Below are 24,185 nucleotides of genomic sequence, written 5' to 3' on the forward strand. Positions count from 1 at the left end.
GGGAGGGGCCTGACCTGCACGGATCTGAAGGGGAAAGGGACAGGGGCTAGGCAAGAAGGGGTAGGGGTGGGGCCAGGTGGGGGGGCGGGTTTGAAGGGGGGAACGGGACTGGGGCGTGGGGCGTGTGTTAAAGAAGAGGTTGAGAAAGCAGGCGGGGTAAGATGGCAATTAAGCCAAGCCAAGCGCCTCTGTTTCTCTGGTTACCTCCAGTGACCAGGAAACCCCTTCTGTCGTAGGCAGAGCGTCAGAGCAAGGCTCCGCCTTGGGCCCCCGCCCCACTCCCGTACTTCGTTCGGAAGCTACTGGGGGTTTTCTGCTGGCAACCCGCGACACTCTAGGCGCGCCCAAGTTTGTTTAGGAATAGCTGTAAATAGAGCATCAGCCTCTTTGAAGGCACCTAATCTGGGATACCCTTGACCAAGGGCAGATTGAGGGCTCTCGGGGAGTGCCTGAAAGCTTTCTTGCCGGCCCTGCCTATCCTCCATCTTTGATTTGGGAGGGAGGGGAAGCTGAGATGCCCAGGGTCAGGCTGCGTGCCCCTTGTCGCTCCAGCCCCCGGCCCTCTTTATTCCTGCGCGGGCAGGCGCTACTTTTGCTCTTGTCTGATAGACTCTAGAGGCAGCATTTCTGAGAAGCCGGTCCATAGTCAGACTTCTCTCTGCAGCCACCAGGCAAGGCTGTGATTTCCACACCTGTGAGCAGTTTCCTGGTTTTCAGCTGTAGTGCCCAGCTGGCATCAGAACATGACTGGACCATCTTTTGCTCGTCACTTGTTTCCAAGATAGATCTTGCATCTGTAACCTTTCCTCCACTGATGCCACAACCAGCCTAAACCAGGCCTCATCGGCTCTCCCCTAAATCATTGCAAAATCCTCCCAACTGTAGCCTCCCTGCCTCTAATCTGTCCTCTATACAGCTGTCCAAATGATATTCCTACAGTATACATCTGATGTTTGGGGCAGCCTGGTGTAGTGGGTAGACTTGTAGTGTGGCCAGTGTGAGGAAGGCCTGGGTTCACTCCTAACCTGTAGGATCCTGGGCAAATAAATCATTTAACCTCAGTGGGTTCCAGGCAGCTCTCTAAAACTAAGCTACAAAGGAGGTGCTGATCCCTTTTGCTAGAAGGGCTTTCCCTTCACTGAAATCACAGGGCTGTTCATAAAGAAAAGAAAAAGAAATGCAACCCTCCCTTTGCTCAAGAAACTTATACGGCTCTCTATTGCCTCTAGCATAAAGTATTAACTAAAATCTTTAAATCCTTCACATCCTACTTTTTTAAGTTTATTTCCCATTACTGGCCTTCACTGATTGTAACTTCCATCCAAATGGATCTCCTTGTGCTTCCCTACATGAGTCATTCTCACATGTGCCTAGACAGAGGTTGATCCCCTTGCCTTCAAATCTATTTCTCCTTATCTTTATCTCTTGGAATCCCTTAGTCTCTTCAAAACTTGGGTCCACTAGTCTTCCCTGCCCAAGGCCTTCATAGATCCCCTCAGTTCATAGTATCCCCCAGGCTCCCTAAAATTGCATAGAATTTACTTAGGAACTTTCCAGTCCCAGAAATGTGACCTGCTGCATTGTCCTTTCTCTTAGTCAGACCTTGCTAGTCTGAAGTTCTACTATCTTTGGTTCTGGCTGCCATATTTTAGAAAGGACATTGGCTGGAGCACATCATTTTGGGTGGTCAGGATGGTAAGGCGACTCAAAATTACATTATAAGAAGATTGGCTGAAGGAATTAAGGCAGTCTTGGCTTGAAGTCATCTAATGAAAAGCAACTCATTTTACAGAGGGATATTTCTAATGGCTGGAAAGGTTTTTTCCTTACCTCCAGCTTATGTTTGCCCTGCTACAGTTTCCACCATTGTTTTCATTCTACCCATTGGAATCAAGTAGAACATTCCCATCCCTCTTCTATGGGACAACTCTTCAAATACATGAACACAGTTATCATGGCCTTATCCTCCCTCCATCCACCAAGATAACCATCCTTCTAACTACCTGTCCTCTGTCTACAGTGGGATTCTGTCAGCATTTGGGAATTTCCTGTCTCAAATCATTGAGAGCATCCGGAAAAAGGGAAGATGGTCTCAAAATCTGGACCCTAGAGGGCCTCTCAGATATGCTCTTTTTGGGTGAGTAAGAGTTACCAAAGCATGATGACTGGTGTTGAGACCTTTAATTAAAAAGGAGGAATGTGGAACTGCCTCCAAGTAGCCAATTAACCCCTAGTGGTTCTAGTTTCCAAACTTGTAGAAAGGAGATATGAAAGTAAACTGGAAAATACCAGGGCTATGGCCTTTTCCCTTACCTCTTTCTTCACATTAAGACTGCTCTTTGCTTTGGAACTTATTTATTTGTTGGGTCAAGGAGAACCAAATCAGCAAAGGTATGTCAACAAACCCCATTATTACCATAAGCTCATAGCTCTGGAGTTAGATGGGAACTCAGAGATCAATTAGTCCAACTCCTTCAATTTACAGACGGGGAAACAGAGAAAGACAGAGGCTAAATGACTTGCTCAGGGTCATAGTCAGAGAAGTTTTTAAATTCAATAACAAAAAAAGTATAATTAATACGGAGGGGAGCCCATAGAATATAACTTGAGATACTGTGTAGCCTATGAGATAGAGTTGTGGAACCTGGAGTCAAGAAACTCCAAATTCAAAACTTGTCTCAAAGCCTTAATAGCTATGTGCTCATGGTCAAGACAATTCATTTTTCTGAACCTTGCTTCCTTCATCTGTAAAATGGGAATAGTAATGTCAACACTATCCATTCCATGGGATGTGAAGAAAGTGCTTTGCCAACCTTAAAGCCCCATAGATATAAACTATACTTTGATAGGTCTGCCATTTCTATGGAAAAGAACAGGAACATGTACTCTGCTCATTTGAAATCCCAGAGGGTCTGTGTAAAGACAGCAGCAAGTATAGCAACTACCCACAGTGAATAGAGCACCACACCTGGAGTCCAGAGGACCTGGTTAGACCTAGCCTTAGATACTTACTAACTATATCACCATGGATAAATCACTTAATCCCAACTGCCTAGCCCTTGCCACTTTTCTATCTTAGAACTGGTACTAAGACAAAAGAGAAGAGTTTAAAAAAATAAAAAGATAGCAATTACCAAGACCCAGCCTTGGATCCAGGAAGACTTAGCTTCAAGTCCTATCTCAGACTCTTACTGGCTATGTGACCTTAGGCTGGTCCCTTGACCTGTCAATGTCCTGGGCAATTCTCTAAAACTATAAGTGGAAGAATCATTGCCGGTCTTCATGAGTACAGTGAGCTTCTTTACCAGGTATTTCCTACAGCAATGAAATTCCAAATCTAGATAAAAAAAATAATAATGGTAATACCTTCAGTCTGAGAAACAAGGTCAGAGAAAATTTGAAGAAGGCAGGGAGCCAAATCAAAGGCACAGAGCTGCTGGAGGTACAGATCAAAGGTCATTTCTCATCAGGGCTGCCTTCCCAGGAGCTGATGGTTCCAGGCAAGAGAGGACCAGCTCACTTCTAGGAATCTCTGGGTGAAGTAAGGACATTGGTGACTGAGACTCAGCCTAATCTTTCCAAGTGCTGATGTGGAAGATAAAGCTCAACCTAAAGAAGCCTATGCCTGAGTCTCTTGTTTTTTAATTGCTAGAGAGCAATACCAAAGCTTAGGACTAGCAATATTTGGATCCAAAACAAGATTTGGGGGGACCTAAGATTTTAAATAGATGTCATTTTAAAAAATAACTCCCAAGAAGAACGATTCTCATTCTTATAATCTCTCCCCTTCTTCTAGGCATCCCAGGTTAGGGACAAGATCACCTGTTGCATTGCTACTCCCTTTTTTTATTTTACAGAGGAGGAAACTGAGGCAAATGTTGGTTAAGTGACTTGCCCAGAGTCACACAGCTAGCGAGTGTCTGAGATGGGATCTGAACCCTATGCCGCGTAGCTACCTTCCTTTTTTAAAAAGAATGCATCCAAGCTAGGTCTGAGGGTTTCTGCATCTCTATCCTACCATTTGTTCCTGAACGCTAAATAAATACTACCTCCCCTTTCCTAGATCTGGAGCTAGCAGGGATCTTAGAAACCACCAAGTCCAATCCCTCCACTTTGCCAACTAAGGCTCAGAGAGGAAGTGCTATGCCCAGGGCTGCACAGGAATTGGTAAAAGAACAGAGTCAAACACAAGTTCTCTTTCTCTGACCAGCATGCTTTTCACAGATCTATGAATGATAGCTGACATTTATAGATGGTTAAGGATTACAAAACACTTTTATGTACATAAGAGTATGGGATCTCCTAGAAGGGGCCTCAGAGACCATTGAGGCCACCCTTTCCACCTTCAACAGCCGAACAAGCTGAGGCCCAGAGAGGTTCAGAGACTTCTGCTCAGGGGCAGCTAAGTGGCACTGTGGATAGAGAATCAGATCTGGAAACAGGAGGTCCTGGGTTCAAATCTGGATTCAGACATTTCCTGGCTGTATGATCCTGGGCAAGTCACTTAACTGCAATTGCCTAGCCATTACCTCTTTTTTGCCTTGGAACCAACACCCAGTATTGATTCTAAGACAGAAGGCAAGGATTTAGAGAGAGCTAGAGAGAGGAAGAGAGACATAGGCTTATAGATTTAGACCTTGAACTACAAGAGACCCCAGAGACCATCTAGTCTACCTCTCCCTCCTTCTACAGGTGAGGAAGCTAAGGCCCAGAGAGGTTAAGAGATATGCCCAAGGTCACACAGAAAGGAGGTAACAGTCAGGATTTGAGCCTTACCACGACCCTGTGAGGTAGGTACTTCAGGCATTGTTATTCTCATTTCAGAAATGAGAAAGCTACAATTGAGAGAGCTGAAGTAATTTGCTCATCTAGTCAGTATTGGAGCAAAATCTAAACTCAGACTTTCCTAACTCTAAGTCAAGCACTACTGGTGCCCAAGGTCATTTAACTTCCAGGTATCTTCAGCATTTAGAACCTAAATAACCTACAGCAGAGACAAGCCTAGCCTAACCTAACCCCAGCTATCCTTAGATCATCCCTTTACACTCTTAAAAATCACTGGAGATTCCCTCTCAAGGATCTTTTGTTTATATTTATCAGTATTTACTGTATCAGAAATCACAATGTTCTAGTATTATTGGGAAAATAGCTTTGACCTCATGGACCCCCCAAAATAGCTTTGACCTCATGGACCCCATGGACCATCAAGTTAAATGTTTGTGTATATCCTAGGACCCTTTGGCAGTCTGGTGAAACCTATGAACCCCTTCTTGGAATAATATTTTTAAGTTCACAAAATAAAACACCTAGAGAAACAAAGGAAATAAATTCTATTTAAGTATAGTTATCTATCTCTCTCTTTTTGAAATCCTTACCTTCCGTCCTGGAATCAATACTATGTAAGGGCTAGGCAATGGGGTTGAAGTGACTTGCCCAGGATCACCCAGTTAGGAAGGGCCTGAGGCCAGATTTGAACCCATGGCCTCCTGTCTCCAGACCTAGTTCTTAATCCACTGAGCCACCCAGCTGCTCCCTATCTATCTATTTTGAAGGTTCGCCAACTCCCTGCCCAGAGTGCCTGGTTGGTGCAGGGTTGTCTCATTGTGGAGGAGTGGGGGGGGCAGTAGTCAGCGGTAGGAAGCTAAAGCAGGGGAAAACAAGGCTGCTTGGAGACAGCACATTGTTGCTGCCCAAAGTGGCTAATGGGCCCCCTCAGTGGCGGGAAGGGTTTGGGCTCTCCTGACAGGGCTGAGCCAGGTCAGGACCATGGACAGAAGCCACAGCCAGTGGTGTGTCTGGGTTTGGGGTCAGTTTCTTCTTCTCAGGACCTCTCAGTCACTTCTTCTACCTGTACCTGGACCACTGGATCCCTGCTGCTGTCCCCTTTTCAGGAGTCAGGAGGCTCTTGTTGGACCGACTTGTCTTTGCCCCGGCCTTCCTGTTGTTGTTCTTCTTCTGCATGAACCTTCTTGAGGTTGGTCTCTTCCATGTGACTCATTTCCACTCACCAGCTTCCAGAAGACTGTGTTAATTCAGTTCAGCCCAACATACACACATATTAAGCACCAACCGGTAGGCAAGGCCCTCTGCTCAATGTGGCGGTGGGTCAGAAATGCAGAGACAAAAACACAGGCCTAACCATGTCACTCCCCTACTCATGAAACTTCAGTGGCTCCCTATTACCTCAAAGATCAAATATAAATTCTCTGCTTGCTATTTAAAGCTCCTCACAACCTGGCCTCAACCTGCTTCTACTCTACTCCTCTCGCCAAACTCAATGATCCAGGAATACCAGCCTAAATGTTATTACTTACCCTGGATACTTCCTTTCTTGTCCCCGTGCCTTTGTCCTCCAAGACTGGAATACACTCTCTTCTCATCTCTCATTCTTGGAATCCTTGGCTCTGGGCAACTCTTTAAGAAGAGAAGGTTCATAGTAAATATCCCATTTATAAAAGCAAAAAGAGAGGGGCTCAAGGGATAGAGCTCTAGGCCAGGAGACAGGAGGTCCTGGTTTCAAATTTGACCTAAAACACTTCCTAACTGTGTGTTCCTGGGCAAGTCCACTAACCCAATTGCCTAGCCCTTTCTGCTCTTCTGCCTTAGAATAAATACTTAGCATTTATTCTTAGATAGAAGGTAAGGATTTAAAAAAAAACTAAAAGAGAAAAGGAGGTTTCTAACTGTATTATTAATAAGAGTTTCCTCATATGGGAGTTGCCTGTTTCATTGATATCACAGGTCCAGGCCTTATCCCTAAATAGGGACATCTTGGTCCTCCCCACCCATTAGATTATGAACTATAAATTTCTTGAGAACAAGGATTTTTTCCACTTTTTTGCCATTGTAGCCCCAGGCCTTAGTATAATGCCTGGCCCAGAGTAGATGCTTAATAAATGATTGCAATTGATTCCTGCCTTCCAGGATCTAATATTCAACTGAGATGTGGGGAAGATATACACTGCACACAGATACGAGTGCTACAAAGTAGAATGCCACAGGAGGTTGGCAGAGAATAGTCAACTGGAGAATGCTCTGTAGAGGAGGAGAAATGCTAATAAAAGTTTATTGTTGTTGTTTTAAGCCCTTTCCTTCCCTCTTAGACTCCACACTGTGCATTGGTTCCAAGGCAGAAGACTGGAAAGGGCTAGGCAATGGGGGTTAAGTGACTTGCCCAGGGTCACACAGCTGGGAAGTGTCTGAGGCCAGATTTGAAGCAGGACCCCTTGTCTCCAGGCCTGGTTCTCTATCCACTGAGTCTCCTGGTTGCTCCTGCTAATAAAAGTTTAAACAAGAAAAGAAAAATCTATGAGTGTAGGTTAAGTCCCTGCTGCCCATGGAACCTGGTTCCCATCTTCACTCTCCATGTCTTCTATCCATGCTACATGGCAGTACCCTCAGTACAGGTTGTATTTGTGGGTAAATAAGTGAGGTCACTTTGCCACCTAGAGAACAAATTTCAGTATCTTATGTCATCCCTGCCTGGAATGCACATCCTCCTTTCCTTCTGCCCTTAGAGTCCTTAGCTTCCTTCAAGGCTCAGTTTAGGGGCCATATTCTATAGGAAGTCTTTCCTAGTTGCCCTAATTCATTTCAGCATGGGTTTAGGGTTTGAAGGAACCTCAAGGGCCATCTAGTACAATTACTTTGTTTTCCAGAGGAGAGAGCTGAGTTGCTGTTGCTCCTCGAATTAGCTTGCATCCATTTATTTGTAAAAACATGGTGCCTGCTCAGTAGAATGTAAGCTCTTTAATAGTAGTCTTGTTTTTGTCTCTGCATTCCCAGAACCCAGCACAGTGCCTGGCATATAGTTGGTATGTCATAAGTGCTTTTGAAAGTTCAGTATCTGAGATGTGTGGCCTTTGTTCTTAACACTAGTGCCATTGGTCTCACAAGGCCACTTCTGGTAAGTCTAATTTTGTTAGTAAACAGCGGTCCAATTCTTATATCAATTCTAAGGCAGAAAAGGGCCTGGCAGTTGGGGTTAAGTGACTTGCCCAGGGTCATACAGCTAAGAAGTGTCTGAGGCTAGATTTGAACCTAGAACCACCTGACTCTCTATCTATGGAACCACTTAACTTCCCCTTATCCAATTCTTGTTAGTTGAAGCATGCCATCCTCGACGCATTAACACCCACAACAGTGAATCAGGGATGATGGAAGAATTTGGGCAGGCTGCATGTACCTTAAGCATTTGATCACTAATCATGAGTAATTTACCAATCCCAAAAGGGTCTGTCTACAAACCCAGGATGGCAAAGAATGTGGAAGCCTTGAGGTGTCAGAGACTCAAGGCCAACATGGTGATAAATAAGTTGTGTCTGATGGTCGTGGATGTGTCATTTAAACATCATCACTTCTCATTTTCTAGGGGAAAAACATGGCAGCCTTCTCTGCAAAGGTGAAAACAGGTTACTGGCCTGCTCTACAAATGAACTGGAAAATCTGGACCCCAGTTCAGTTTATTAACATTAACTATATTCCTCTGCAGGTAAGGAACCATACATAGTTAAATTTCGCTTTCTCACTCATCCCTTTTTGAGGATGTTTCCAATGGCTTATTATCGCAGTCCCTGTTTTCAAACAGGATGGTCTTAATTTCTCTGAAATCAAGGAAACTGGTGATATGCTGTTTTTATGCTTCACTTTCATTGTTCACCCCCAAATTCTACCTCCTTCGTTATCCTTCCAGCATGGGCTCCTCTCAGGGACCTTCCCCAATCAAAAATACTTGTGACAGTTGATCCCTTCCCAGAATCACAGACTTTCAGAGTTGAAAGGGAGTTCAGAGGCTATATACTCCTACCCCTACCTGAAAAGGAAACCTGCTTCCCAAGCAGCCCATTTCACTAAGCCTGAGGCTTGAAGGAAGCTAAAGATTTGAAAAGATGGAGGTGAGGTGGGAAGACATTCCAGCAGGAGGGACAGAAACAGCATCCCTTCATCCATTTCTCCTGGTTTTCATTCCCTCTGGGCCCAAGCAGAGCCTTCTTCTATATGGTTGCTTTCCAGTAATTAATGCCAGCTTTCCTGTTTCATCCCCTCTGCCCCTTGCCAGGTCTTCTCTAGGGTACATCTCCCAAGCTCCTTCAACCAACACTCCTATGATGTGGCTTTCAGTGTTCTTAGTTTTTTACCATCCTAGACCACTCGTTTATATACTGAGAACTTGGCAGTGGTTGCTCTAAAATATTGCCAGAATTGAACAGAGAATTTTAGAAATGCTCTATACGGCCTCCCATGTTCTGGTCATTATGCCTTGTCTTAAGACAACTCAAGGTAACATTAGCATTTTTTGATTTGCCATGGAGCACCTTGAGCTCCTTGTCTCCCTGTCCCATCCTATACTTATGAAGTTGATCATTTGAACCCATCTAGATCTTTACAACCTACTGTTAAATTTCAATTTATTAGATTAGGTCTATCCTTTTAACCAATTGAGATTTCTCTTGAATCCTGATTCTATCATCTAACATGTGAGCTATGCCTCCTAGCTTTGTTTCATCTGGAAATTTGATAAACATGCTTTTGAGCCATTGGTAAAAAATCTTTTAGAAACACGGGGATAAGAAAAAACCCCTAAGGCATGTCACTTGAGACTTCCATACAAAATGGCATTAAGGAGGGCAACTTGGGTGGCTCAGTGGATAATAAGCCAGGCCCAGAGAGGAAAGATCCTGGGTTCAAATATGGCCTTGGACACTTCCCAGGTGTGTGACTATGGGCAAGTCACTTAACTCCCATTGCTTAGTCCTTTCTGCTTTTCTGCCTTGGAACTAATACATAGTACTGATTCTAAGATGGGAGGTAAGGGATTTTTTTATGACAGTAAAGTATTATCAACCTTTGGATCCAGCCATTCTTTTGAATCTAAATCCACCCAACTTGAAGTAGTCCACATTGTGCCGTCTTGTGCCATCTTGCTATACTTTGGCAAAAGCTTTGCTGAGATCTTTATTTACAGCATTCCTCTGAATTATGGTAGAAAAAGTAAGGAAAATGACCTTAGTCAGGTATAACTACTTGTTCCTGAGGAAACCATATTAGGTTTTGTTTTGTTTTTTAAAACCCTTACTTTCTGTCTTAGAATTGATACTAAGTATTGGTTCCAAGGCAGAAGAGTGGTAAGGGCTAGACAATGGGGGTGAAGTGACTTACCCAGAGTCACACATCTGGGGAGCATCTGTATATTCACCAACCATCTCTTTAATTATACATTCTAGTGTTTTACCAAAAATTGAAGTCCAACCCACCAGTCTTTAGTTTACAAATTCCATGCATCTCTTCTACCTCCCTCCATCTTATGTTTTAAAAATCAAGACATTTGCTCAAACACAGTGAGCCAAACTGGCTAAGTTGTAGTAATCATATTTCTGTCATGGTGTAAAAGTAAGACAGGTTATGGTGTGCCAATCAGAATGGGGCATTGTGTGGTAGGCTCTTTGGGTCATGGGGTTATGGTCAGAATGGGCTTCAGGTCTGTTTCTTTGGGTTGTGATGTGGAGGGCTGAATGAGCTACATCATGGAGGTCAGAAGGGATCATGCCATGTATGCCTGTTTGTGTTGGGTTGTGGTCAGTATGTACTGTGGCAGGGAGATCTTTTTGGGTGATGATCAGTATGATCTGTAGCATGATTGTCAATATTGGTGTATGACGTGATGGTCCATATAGCAAAAGAAATAACGATGATGATAGCTTGCATTTATGTAATACTTTAAGATTTAAAAAGTATTTTATAAGTATTATGCCATACAGATAAGAAAATTAAGGTAAACAAAGACCAAGTGACTTGCCCAGAGTCATATAATGGATTAGTGTCTGAGGCGAGATTTGAACTCAGCTCTTCCTACTTCCAGTTCCAGCATTCTGTGCACTATGTAGCCCCATAGCTACCTCATTCACTCATTCAAGATGACCTATAGTTCTTTGGGTTCCACGGGCTGTTATCTATTTGGTTTATAATGTGGCAGACAATGTGGGCCATGGTGTAGTTGCTAATCTAGGTGGCAGCAGGATGGTCAGTACAGCACATAGCCATCCTGATGACTTATAGCTTTGGGGCCATCATAAACTGATCTGGTTGGGTCATAGTAACATGTTCGGTATTAGCTGTGGTGTGGAGGTTCTGTTTGGGTTCTCCTGGGGTGTAGATTGTTATCTGATGGTCTGAATGAGCTGTGAGATGTGGTAGTCAACATGGTATCATGGAAATGTAAGGTTTTAAGCAGCTTCTTAGAATAGCCATGCTTGCCCCGAATGAAGGGCTGGTCCCTGGCTGTTTCCTTGCTTAAGGATGGATGCAATGAAGAGCAAAGATGACCTCTTGCGAGAATGGTCTCCAACCCACATCATCCCCCTCACGCTGACTTTGCCTGCTCTTCCTTTGCCAGTTCCGGGTGCTGTTTGGCAACATGGTGGCCCTCTTCTGGTACACCTACCTGGCCTCTCTTGGGAAGTGAAGATGGCCCGAAAAACACAGCAGGTTCACCAAAGTCCCTTGGCCTAGAGGCCCTGGAGACAGGCTGTGGCTCATTCTGACAGAGTGCTGAAATTGCCCTCTGAGGGCTTCACTGAAGCATTAATGACTATAAGTGATTCTTCATGATCCAGAAGTATGGGTGTGATAAAAAAAATTGGTTAACACAGAATCCTGTGCCCAAGATAGGCATTAGGTCTTTTCAGTGGGTTGTGTCCTTTAAATAGAAGTTTTGGCATTTAAAGAATCAGCATGTATTGAGAAATAAATTATAAATAAATCAAAATTAAAATAAACAACAATGTAACTTCATAATGGCATTTTTATTTCTTGAACCAATCACTAGCAATATGGCAGTGGCCTCAGTGGATTGTGCTATTCACCCATTCATTCATTACAAATTATTAAGGGCCTATTATGGGTTAGGCATCACTCTGGGATCTAGGAAGACCAAGACAAGAAGGAAACACTCCCTCCTCTCAAAGAGCTTACATTTGCTAGAGGAAAACCCTGCATACTCAGTCAACAGATCACAAAAACAGTTCTTTTAAAGGGGAAGATCAAGAAAGGTTTCCTCTAGGAAGTGGTGCTTGAACTGAGCTTGGAAGGAAGCAACGAATTCAAAGAGAGTCAGAGATGAGGTGGGAAAGGAATCCAGGCACTGGAGACAGCCTGGGCAAAGGCATAAGAAATGGAATGTGGTGTACAAACTAGCTGGTATGAAGGATACGTGGATGTAAAATCAACCTGAATAGATAAGTCAGAGCCAGATTATTAAGAGGTTTACATTTGTTACTCTCTTGATTCTGTGGTTTTAAGTAAGTTTTATTGTTGCCAAATAATCATTTCTGCATGCAGCACTTTCTCGACCCATCTCCAGGTTTGAACCCTCTCTTGTGACAAAGATTGGCAAAACCTAACAGATACAAAGACATATGTGACAACATATTCAACATTCTGCACTCATAGCCCTAGTCTGCTAAGAGGGAGATATGATTCATTTTCTCTTCTCTGGACCATGATTGGCCATACTCAGAGCCTGACTTTTTTACTGTTTGTTTGATGGATTCCTTTTGTCTTTGCATCCTCAATGCCTAGCACAATGTCTCAACAAATGTTTCTTGAAATGAAATGGTGTCAGAGGTGGGCTTCTTCCCAACTCTAAATTCAGCTATCCATCCAACACTCCATGGTACCTGTAAACAGAGTGGTTGTGATTTCTGTTGGCAGAAGGAGAGCTCACATTGACAAAATCATATTTCCTTGAAATATTTTTCTGGTTGGAGCCCCATAAGCTATGAAAATAAAGTAGATACTACATCACTTCCCAGTTAATATGGCTATAATGGGGCTTGATGCATGCCTGAGATTGTAAAAGCCAGCCCTGGGTTGCTAACAATGGCTAGAAAGCAATCATGTGAGCCTTTGACTCCTCAATTTCAGGATACATTCCCATAAGTATAATAAAATGTAGTGACACCATATTAACCTCAAAATCAAGATCTTTGTTGAAGGCCTGCCTCTGACACAAACCAGCAGTATGATGATGGGCAAATCATTAAGCCTTTTAGTGCCCTCTGGACTACAGGTCAAAGGTGAGTTACCAGTCTGCATTGGCCAAGTAAATCATTGATCCACAGATCCAAACCAAAAAAGCAACACAGAATTTAGGAAATCAGGTCTCCAAAAGATATTCAGGACTGAGGCTTCAGATTTAGTGACCCAACAGAAAGAGTTATCCTTTAATATCTGTTTGACAAGATGGCAGTTGATCTGTTCTCACTACTAAGGGATGGGGATATATCTGTCCATACTGTGATATTAGCAAAGAATAGGCAAAAATGCTTGCTTTTCCCTATTCTTTTGGTAGGGTGGCTTTGATCCAAGTGTTATTTAATCAAAACAAAACAAACAGGAAGAAAGGAAGGAAGGAAAGAAGGAAGGAAGGAAGGAAGGAAGGAAGGAAGGAAGGAAGGAAGGAAGGAAGGAAGGAAGGAGGGAGGGAGGAAAGAAAAAAGCATTTATTAAGTTATGTGCCAGAATCTGTTCTCAGATACTTCCTAGCTCTGTGACCCTGGGTAAGTCACTTAATTCCATTTGCAGAGCTCTTATCGCTCTTCCGCCTTGGAATCTATTCTAAGACAGAAATTAAGAGTTAAAAAAAGGTGTTCCAGGCACTGTGTAAGAACATTAGAAACATGATAAAACTTGCCCTCTATTCTGAGAAATAGACCTTGGTATGCAACTCTTTTATGGTGGCTGATTTTTACCTCCCTTAAGCATACTGGGAGACAGGGCAAGATTGTGTTAATTATTCAGTAAATGAATTTATTTAGCCAGGAACAATCTCTGAATTAGCTTCCAGGTGGCAATCTGCTTGAGCTATTAGACCAGACTGGCATCTGAGCTACTCTGGGACGTTTCCCCCAGAGGTAGGTAGCTGTGTGTAATAAGCTGCTGCATACTTTCAGGCCACCAGATGGCAGCCAACCCCACAAACTCTCAGGTTGCTCTTTTCTCATCTCCATCCAAAAAGCAACTTTTGTTCAATCCTTGTTGCCCAGATTCCAAACTTAATCTAGGGGCCGAAATATAACTTTGATGTGAATATTAAAATATGAAACCTATCCTCTATATCCGGCAGAAACCCTTTTGTCTTGAAATACTACACTCTCTGAGGTTATTTTGCAATGCACTAATGGATTTAGAAACATGTTTTGATTAAATAGTTTATTATACATAGGATAACATGGGAGAAAAAATAGACCAACCACATCTTTATGGAGAGAGTCAGCACTAACTATTTGCTGTCCTAGAGCTCTTCCTGATCTTACTCCAGAGAAGACTTTTATGAATTGATGCAGAATTGAAATGGAAAGAACCAGGAAAATGAATGACCAGTGATGGGCAAACTTTTTAAAGAGGGGGCCAAAGGAAAGGAAATGTTCATCTGTCAGTCTGTTTCTAAGGCAACACTTTCGAAGTTTTATTGTATTGTATCCTACTCATTGTATTCATCAGATTAGGAATAATGTCACAGGACTGGATAGAACATTTCAGGGGGCCACATCTGGCCCTCGGGCTGTAGTTTGCCCATCACTGAATTGTAGACAATAACCACAAAATCATAAAGAAAAATAATTTTGAAAAGACCTAAGAACAGTGCAATTATCAACCACAATGGCAAGGAACTAATAATGAAGCATGTTACCTACTCATTTACCAACAAAAAGCTGATGGACTAAAGCTATGGAATGAGTCATACATTTTCAGACATATAGGAATTTGCTTTATTTGACTATGAATATTTGTGATAAAGGTTTTGTTGTTTTTTTCCTCTATAAGGGGAGAAGAGAAAAAAGGAGAGAGCCATTAACAGAGTTGCCAAGGGACAGGTAGGTAGCACAGTGGATAGAGGTGTGCCAGTCCTGGAGACAAGAGATCCTGGGTTATAATCCAACTTTAGCTACTTCCTAGCTGTGTGACCCTGGGCAAATCATTTAATCCTGATTCTCTAGCCCTTGCCCCTCTTCTATCTTAGAACTGATATTAAGATAGAAGCTAAGGGTTTAAAAAAAAAAGATGGAATTGCCTCCCAAAAAACAAAAAACAGGTCATTGAAGCAATTATATGTAATAATAATTTTCAACACACATTTTCCAAAATTATAAGATCCAAACCATCTCCTTCTCTCCCCCTGTGGAGATGGCAAGCAATTTTATCTGAGTTATACATGTATTATCAGGAAACACACTTCTGTGTTAGTCATTATTTTAAGAGTGTGCTCATACAAAACCAAAACCCCCAAGTAATTACACTGATGTGAAAGATCAGTATGCTTTGATCTGCATACATCTGTAGACTTGGAAAAACACAGAACTACTAAAATAGTCAGAAAAACCAAATCTTTAATCAGGAAAGAGATAGGTCCTTAATAATTGGCTGCCACACAGAGCCAGCACTAAATACCACACAGAATTAAAACTCTGGCAGATCTGGGGACAGTGTCTCTGAGAGAATCGCCATGCTAGATGGTTCTCCAAAGAACAATAGAACTTGGGGAGTTATATACCTTTGGGGGAACTAAAGACAGGGAAGTGTGATTGATTGGCTTTACAATGGCTACAAGGAAATGAGAAGTTCAAGACAGAATTATAAGGGAGAGGCTGATACTTTACAATGGACACTAAAGAAAGAGTTCAGCCATGGGCAGGACTTATTGGGAAAGGACTCTGACACAATGGAAGAAACTTCTAAGACAAAAAGGGTACTTAACATTTGATTATATCTACTAGTCCCACCTAAACTGGGATCTTGTTCAGTATGTGACAAGGTCAGTCTGGGATTCCCCTTAAGGTAAGTTCCCAAGGGATAGGGGCAAACTTGAGGTTCCCAGAAACCCAGTTGACACATCCCACTCCAACAGTTCTTTCCCTGGAGGTGGTTAGCATTCTCCATCATAAGTCTTTCAGAATTGTCACAGATCATTGTGTTAACTTAGAAAAACGCGGGACTATTAAATAGTCATAAAACCACTCTTTAATCAAGGGAAAGGGGAGATGAGGGCTACTTGGCCTCTTATGCAGAGCTGCGCCTTGTGCAGAGTCTAAAGGAACACTGCTTCGCTCTGCTCCCTGATCCCCCTGGGAGTGACACCGCGCTAAATGACCACTCCTAGGGACAAAGGAAATTGGGGAACTTATATACCTTTTGGGAAGATCCAGGGGCTGGGAGAGATGATTGACATTATACTGACAGGATACAATCAAGCTAGAGAAAGGGATCATAGCCAGAGGCTAGGGTGTAGGGGAAGGGGCTACTTACACAATGGATACTAAAAGATAGTTCCTGCCCAGGTGTGCCTTCCTGGGACAGGGTCTCTGATACAATGGGCAAGACTACCTAGGACAAAAGGGTATTTAGCATTTGCCCTGGGGTCCATTATTCAGTCTGCAACTGCTAGCCTGAGATTCCCTTCAGGGTGGATTCCCAAGGGAACAGGGAACAAGCACAAGCTTTGGGGGTCTCCAACCTACAAACTATTTCTAAACTTGGGGTTCATCATATCTCACTAAGCTACAAGTTTGGGAACTCTAGATTCCATGTCGACAATTGCATGAGTAGCTAAATTCTCATCATATAATCATCATATAATATTGCTGTTACTGTGTACAATGTTTTCCCAGTTCTGCTTATTTTGCTCTGCATCAGTTCTGCAGATTTTTCCAGATTTTTATGAAATCATGTTGCTTATTATTTCTTATAGCATAATAGTATTCCATCACCAACATGCACCACAATTTGTTCAGTCATTCCCCAATTGATGGACATCCCTTCAATTTCCAATTCTTTGTCACCACAAAAAGAGCTGCTATAAACATTTTTGTGCATATAAGTCATTTTCCATTTTTTATTTTCTCTTTGGGATACAGTCTCAGTGATGGTGTTACAGGATCAAAAGGTATGCACAGTTTTATAGCCCTTGGGGCATTGTTCCAAATTGCCCTCTAAAATGGTTGGGTCAGTTCACAACTCTACCAACAATGCATTAGTGTTGGGGGATATTTTAAGAGGGGTAATAATAGTGGCAGTTAGGTGGCTCATTGCATAGAGAACAGTACAAGGTACACCTGGTCTGTGTAAGCCCAGCCTAAGGTCCAGAGCCAGCCACTAACAATGCTCAAGACCAAGTTATAAGCCCCAGGGCAAGGCATTCCACAGCTCTAAAAGGATTTTGAAAAACAAATTAAGACAGGCAGAGGAAAAATGAGGAAGAGAAAGGAAAGCAATTCAAGAAGGAAATAATAGCATAATTGGCCAAATAAAAAAGGAGGTTCAAAAGCTCACAGAAGAAAATCATTTCTTAAAAATTAGAAATGGGCAACTAGAAGCTAATGACTTCATGAGACATCAAGAAACAAACAAAATCAAAAGAATGGGAAAAAATCCAGAAGAAAATGTGAAATATCTCACTGAAAAATAATTGACCTAGAAAACAGACCTAAGAGAGACAATTTAAGAATTATTGGACTACCTGAAGGCCATGATAATAAAAAAAAAAAATTTAAAAGCTGGACATTATAATACAAGAAATCAAACTGCTCTTGTATTCTTGAACAAGGGTAAAACAGAAATTGAAAGAATTCATAAATCACTTCCAGAAATAAGTCCCCAAATGACAACTCCCAGGAATATCAAAGCTAAATTCAAGTACCCCTCAGCCAAGGAGAAAATACTGCAAATAGCCAGAAAGAAATAATTCAAATATCATGGTGCTACAGTCAGGTTTACACAAGATTTAGCAGCCTCCACATTAAAGGATTAGAAGGCATAGAATATAATATTCTGGAAGGCAAAAGATCCAGGTTTACAACCCAGAATCACCTTCCAGCAAAAATGAATATGTTCTTTCAGGGGGGAAAATGGTCATTTAATTAAATAGAAGATTTTCAAGCATTTTTTTAAACCTTTACCTTCCATCTTAGAATCAATAGTATGTATTAGTTCCAAGGCAAAAGAGCAGTAAGGGCTAGGGAATGGGGATTAAGTGACTTGCCCAGCTAGAAACTATCTAAGGCCAGATTTGAACCCAAGACCTCCTGTCTCTAGGCCTGGCTCTCAATCCACTGAACTACCCAGTGGCCCCACCAAGCATTCTTGATGAAAAGACAAACCTAAACTGAAAATCCAAACACAAGGAGAAGCCTAAAAAGAGAAATAAAAAAAGGGAAAATTTAAGGGACTCAATAAGGGTCAAGATAATATTTGTAATTCTTATTTATTTTGGTCAATATTAGAGCAATTAGAAGGAGTATGCATAGACAGAGAGTGTGGGAGTACACGAGATGGGGTCACAGACAGTAGAAGAAGTTCACAAACATGGAGCTCAGAAGCCAAAGTAGAAGATAGCCATTTATTCTTTCAAGAAAGGAACATTCCCCAGCTTTAGATGGCTAAGAAATGTCAAAATATTGAGTCCAAAAGATTCAATTTATTGGGTCTCCAATCAAAGAAATTCCTCCTCACCCCCAACCCTCCCACCTTTTGTTCTGGTCAGAAGTTATCATCTCTGATAAACAGACTTGTACAAAAATATTTATAGCTGCACTTTTTGTGGTGGCAAAAAACTGGAAAATGAGGGTATGCCCTTCAATTGGGGAATGGCTGAACAAATTGTGGTATATGCTGGTGATGGAATACTATTGCACTCAAAGGAATAATAAACTGGAGGAATTCCATGTGAACAGGAACAACCTCCAGGAATTGATGCAGAGTGAAAGGAGCAGAGCCAGAAGAACATTGTACACAGAGACAGATACACTGTGGTAAAATAGAATGTAATGGACTTCTGTACTAGCAGCAATGCAATGACCCAGGACAATTCTGAGGGATTTATGGAAAAGAACACTACCCACATTCAGAGGAAGAACTGCAGGAGTGGAAACAGAAGAAAAGCAACTGCTTGAACACATGGGTTGAGGTGGACATGATTGGGGATGTAGATTAGAAGGACCACCCCAGTGCAACTATCAACAATTTGGAAATAGGTCTTGATCAATGACACATGTTAAAACCAGTGGAAATGCACATCGGCTATGGGGGTGGGAGGCGGGGGGGGGGGGGGGAGGTGTGTGAAGGGGAAAGTAAGAACATGAATCATGCAACCATGTTAACTTTCTAAAAAATAAATATTATTAAATGTTAAAAAAAAGAAGTTATCATCTCTGACATCTTTAAAAGATGAGTGAATTACTGGTGGTAGACTACTAGATTATAAGATTTGATGGATTGTGAATGAAAGGCCAAGTTTTTTTGGGGGGTAGGGTGGGTTAGAGGAGGGGGATGCATTCTAAAAGAAAGGGAAAATACTAACATATATCTACATACTTGGCTCTTATGGAAAAGTCACAGATTTTATCCCATTCAGGAGGAAGATGATTAGAATGATATGATATGCAAAAAAAAAAAAAAAAAATCAAGGAGTGGAAAAGGGGATTCCACTGGGAGAAAAAAAGGAGAGAGTGAAAGAATGAGGTAAATTATCTTACCTAAAGAGGCATGAAAAACTATTAGGGTAGAGGGGAGGATGTGGGTGGTGATGGACAATGCTTAAATCTTACTCTCATTGCAAGTGGCTTGGAAAGGGAATAATAACCGTGGTATAGAATCCTATCTTACCTTATAGAGAAGTAGGAGGGTAATAAGACAATAGAGAGAAGTAAAAGAAGGGAAGGGGAAGTTGGGGGTGGTAATTAAAAGCAAAACACCTCTGAGAAGGGACACAGTGAAAAGAGAAAGAGCAGGGTCTAATGGGGAAAATAAGAATACACAGTTGGTAATCGTAACTGTGAATGTGAATGCAATGAACTCACCCATAAAAAAGAAGTGGACAGCAGGGTATATTAAAAACCAGAATCCTACCATATGCTGTTTACAAGAAACACATTTGAGGCAGGGAGACACACATGGAGTAAAGGTAAGGGGCTAGAGCAGAATTTATTGTGCATCATCTGAAGTAAAAAAAATCAGAATTAGCAATCATGATTTCAGACAAAACAAAAGCAAGGATTAATCTGATTAAAAGAGATAAGGAAGGAAATTACATCTTGCTAAAAGGTACCATAGACAATGAATCAATGCTATCAATACTAAACATGTATGCACCAACTGTTATAGCCTCCAAATTTTTAGAGAAATTAAATTAACTTCAGGAGGAAATAGAGAGTAAAACTATATTAATGAGGAAGCTCAACTTCTCCCCTTTCAAGAATAATTTTAAAAAAAAGAAAGTTCTCACAAAGAGATCATCCTTCTGTCCTAATGAATAATTTCTATCTGTCACATAAAAAAGTCAGAGGGGGGGAGGAGAGAGAGAGAGAGAAGCTCATTGCAAAGGCAGATGAAGGGGAATGAATTTCCCATATCAGAAGCATCAGAATGATTTCTGGCAGGTTCTGTCTCCATGAATCATCTCCTAAGCCTGAAGATTTCCACAGAGATGATAAGACAAGTAGAAGCACCAGACTACAATGCTATAAAAAAATATGGAATGGGTAACATCAGGCTCAATTTAATGAGCATTTACTAATTAGCACTGTGATACACACTGGGCTGGGTTCCAGAAAAGCAAAGGATAACAACTGGTCCCCACCCAGAAGAAGCTGGAGGGATCAAGGAAGTTTTCTTCTTGGGTACTGTATTATAAGTCACATGCTAAATGGTAGTTTAGATGGAGTAAATAGATAAATGATCAAACAGAATTAATAGGTAGTTTTCAGAGGAAGAAACCTAAACTATATGAAAAATCCATTTTAAATCACTAATAATTAGAGAAATACAAATAAAAATGACTCCGGTATACCATTTCACAATGATCGGATTGGCTAAGATGGCCAAAAAGGAAAATGACAAATGCTGGAGAGGATGTGGGAAAAACTACAATAATGCACTGTTGGTGCAAGTATGAAATGGTCCAGCCATTCTAGAGAGCAATTCTGAATTATGCCCCCAAAGCTATCAAATTGTTCATACCCTTTGACCCAGAAATACTACCACTATGGCTCTACCCCAAAGAAATCAAAGAAAGGAGAAAAAAGACCTAAGTGTACAAAAACACTGACAGCAGCTCTTTTGGTAAGGGCAAAGAACTGGAAACTATGAAAAGATACCCTTCATTTGGGGGAATAATTAAATGAATTATGGTATGTGAATGGTCTGGAATACTTTTGTGCTTTAAGAAATTATGAATGAGGGTACAGCTAGGTAGTGATTGAGAGCCAGGCCTAGAGATGGGAGGTCTTGGGTTCAAATCTAATCTCAGACATTTCCCAGCCAAATGATCCTGGGCAAGTCCCTTAATCCCTTTTGCTTAGCCCTTACTACTCTTTGGCCTTGGAACCAATATACAGTATTGATTCTAAGATGGAAGGTAAGGGTTTAAAAAAAAAAAAAAGAATGAGTGAATGAATGAGATAGTTTCAGAAAATCTGGATAGACCTGTATGAACTAATGCAGAGTGAAGTGAGCAGAATCTGAAGAACAATTTATACAGTTTAGATGGAGAAATATGATAGTCAGAAGCTAACCCAGAAGAGATGTATGTCACAACTATACTAGATAACCAGTTGGTGCAAAGGAGTACTGGCCTTGGAATAAGAAAGATGTTCAAATCATGCTTTAAATATTTAATAGTTTGCAACCATGGGCAATTTACATTGTCTTAATTTCTTCTTCTGTGAAATGAGAGTTTGGACCTCTAATGTCCCTTCTATCTCTATGATCCTGATGCAACTATGAATTGGTCTGAATCTTCTGGAAAACAAATTAGAATCATATGAGAAAAGTGATTTAAATTGCTAATACTTTTTCATTCTACAATCCCACTACTGGGCATATACCTCAAAGAAGTCAATGACCTCCTTTAAAAAAGGCCAATATCAAAAGATTCATAGTAGCACTTTTTTATGTCAGTAAAGCAAAATAAATACCTGGAAACAAAGTGGATAGCTATTGACTGGCTGAATAATTGTGGCTTAGGCGCATCATGAAACATGATTATTCCAGGAGCAAGCCTATGAAGAATTCAGAGAAACTTGGAAAGATTCATTTGAACTGATTCAGTGTTAAGTAGAGATTCAGGAGAACGACATAAATGACCATGATGGATAAAAGGAGTGAAAAAAATAAAGGACTGTAGAACTTAGATGGATACAATGGTTGGTCTTGAGTCTAGAGGATTCATGCAGTAGCATGTATCCCATTTCTGGAAAGACTGGGCGGTGGACCAAAAGCGTGGGACGACAAATACGCTGTTAGACATGATCAGCACATAGGTTTGCTTTGTTTGGTTGTATTTTCTTATAAGGATGGATTCCAGATGGGGGAAGAGTGTTGGGGATATAGCAGCAATTTTTTTTTCTGTAAAGCATCCATAAAATGCTTTCAAATGAAGAGAAAATGGTATCCAGGTAGTCTGTAAAAGGGTCAGATGATGGGGTGAAGAAGCTTTAAGTGTTTTGTCCCAGGGGGAGCAATGAAAGCAGGAGAGATCAAGCCAGATTTCCTCCCGGGAACTGTATCATAAGTCACATGCTAAATTAATCAGCAGATGCCAGCTCAGAAATGGAAAACCAAACAGATGTGCTGCCAGCTCATGCCAGAAAAATGAGAACATGAACCCCCTGGTGAAAAGGAGGTGCCAAATTGCTGGTTCCCACTGACTGAAGGGCCCCACACCAGAGTTCACATTTGCAGAAAAAGCCAAGACACAGTGGGGAAGAGTTTGGCTATTGGGTGTTTTGAAAGACAGAAGATTTTCTTGAAGTGATGGTTCTTTGCATTTTATTTTAAAAATCTAGAGCATCCCAACAAATCTATCTGAGGTTACACTGACTGAATAGAAAGTTAAGAAGCATAGCAACCAAACAAGGTGAGGCTCCCAGGGGCCCAAGCTTGAGCCTGAGCCTTCTGGGAAGCTCTTTTGTGTGGGTGGTGTTTGGGATGGAGCAGATCATGTGTGGGAACCCAGGTATATGTGTACACTCAACATTTTTGTTCTTCTGTTGGGTCTGACTCTTTATGACCCTATGGACCATATATAGCACACCCAGCCTTAATACTGTCCATTGGGTTTTCTTGACAAAGATATTGGTTTGCTGTTTCCTTCTTCATCGGATCACTTTTGTGCCTGAAACTTAGTAAGCATTTAATGAATAAATGTTTCTCTTTGTTTAAACCCTTACTTTCTGTCTTAGTAACAACCCTAATACCAAAGGACAAGGGCCTAGGTAAGTGACTTGCCTAGGGACACACAGCTAGGAAGTGTCTGACAACAAATTCAAACCCAGGTCTTCCAGACGCCAGCCCTGGAGCTCAATCTGCTATGCCACCTAGCTCTCCCCAATAAATAAATGTTTGATGATGGATTGATTGAGGAGAGCTGGTCAAGAATGTTTTGTATGTGAGTATAGACATGCAGCAAGATTCAGGTGCAGGGCAAACATGTGGAGGGGGAGAGAGTGGTGGTGGTGGTAAAGTCATACTTAGATAAGACCACATGGGGTAATCAAGGTTTTGCTCTACTGCGGATGGTGCTGCCAGCCAGGGAGGGCTCTTGGTGGCAGTCCTGGTGGTGATGATGATGACTAGCTTTTATATAGCCTTTTTGATTTGCAAATTTATTTTACACAACATCTCAGCCTCAAAACAACAGTGAGAAGGAGGTACTATTACTCTTCCTATTTTACAGATGAGGAAACTTGAGGTTGAGAGAGATTAAGTGACTTGCTCAGCATCTCACAGTCTGCAAGTATCTGAAGCAGGATTCAAATTCCTCATTCTAAATCCAAAACTTTATCCACTCCATGACTTAGCTGCCAGGAGGGCAAGGGGCTGTGCAACAGGGAGGTTAGAGTGGGATGTGGAGGGCACACAATCAGAATCAGTCAACTAGCTTTTATTAAGCACCTATTGTGTGCCAGGTGTTATGCTAAGCATTTAGGATATTTTTTCCTTTGAGAGAGAGGGAGAGAGAGAGAGGGGAAGAGGGAGGGGGAGAGAGAGGAGGGAGAGAAAGAGGTAGAGAGAGAGGGAGAGAGAGAGGGGGAGAGAGAGGGTGGGGGGGGAGAGAGAGAGAGAGAGAGAGAGAGAGAGAGAGAGAGAGAGAGAGAGAGAGAGAGAGAGAGAGAGAGAGAGAGAGAGACCTGTGA

The 24,185-nt window shown here is 41.8% G+C and overlaps 1 protein-coding gene across 1 annotated transcript in view; it reads left to right on the plus strand.

The window, feature by feature from the left end:
- Positions 1-11,784, plus strand: part of PXMP2 (peroxisomal membrane protein 2) — an 18,529-nt gene extending 6,745 nt beyond the window's left edge. The window contains exons 2-5 of the mRNA XM_044673038.1: positions 2,021-2,137; positions 5,812-5,974; positions 8,372-8,491; positions 11,393-11,784. Coding sequence (XP_044528973.1) covers positions 2,021-2,137; positions 5,812-5,974; positions 8,372-8,491; positions 11,393-11,461 — 469 coding nt within the window. The 3' untranslated portion in view covers positions 11,462-11,784. The remainder of the gene's footprint in view (positions 1-2,020; positions 2,138-5,811; positions 5,975-8,371; positions 8,492-11,392) is intronic.
- Positions 11,785-24,185: the final 12,401 nt, after the last annotated feature.

The sequence above is a fragment of the Gracilinanus agilis genome, chromosome 1 (assembly GCF_016433145.1).
Source record: "Gracilinanus agilis isolate LMUSP501 chromosome 1, AgileGrace, whole genome shotgun sequence".
In the NCBI taxonomy this organism is placed as follows: domain Eukaryota; kingdom Metazoa; phylum Chordata; class Mammalia; order Didelphimorphia; family Didelphidae; genus Gracilinanus; species Gracilinanus agilis.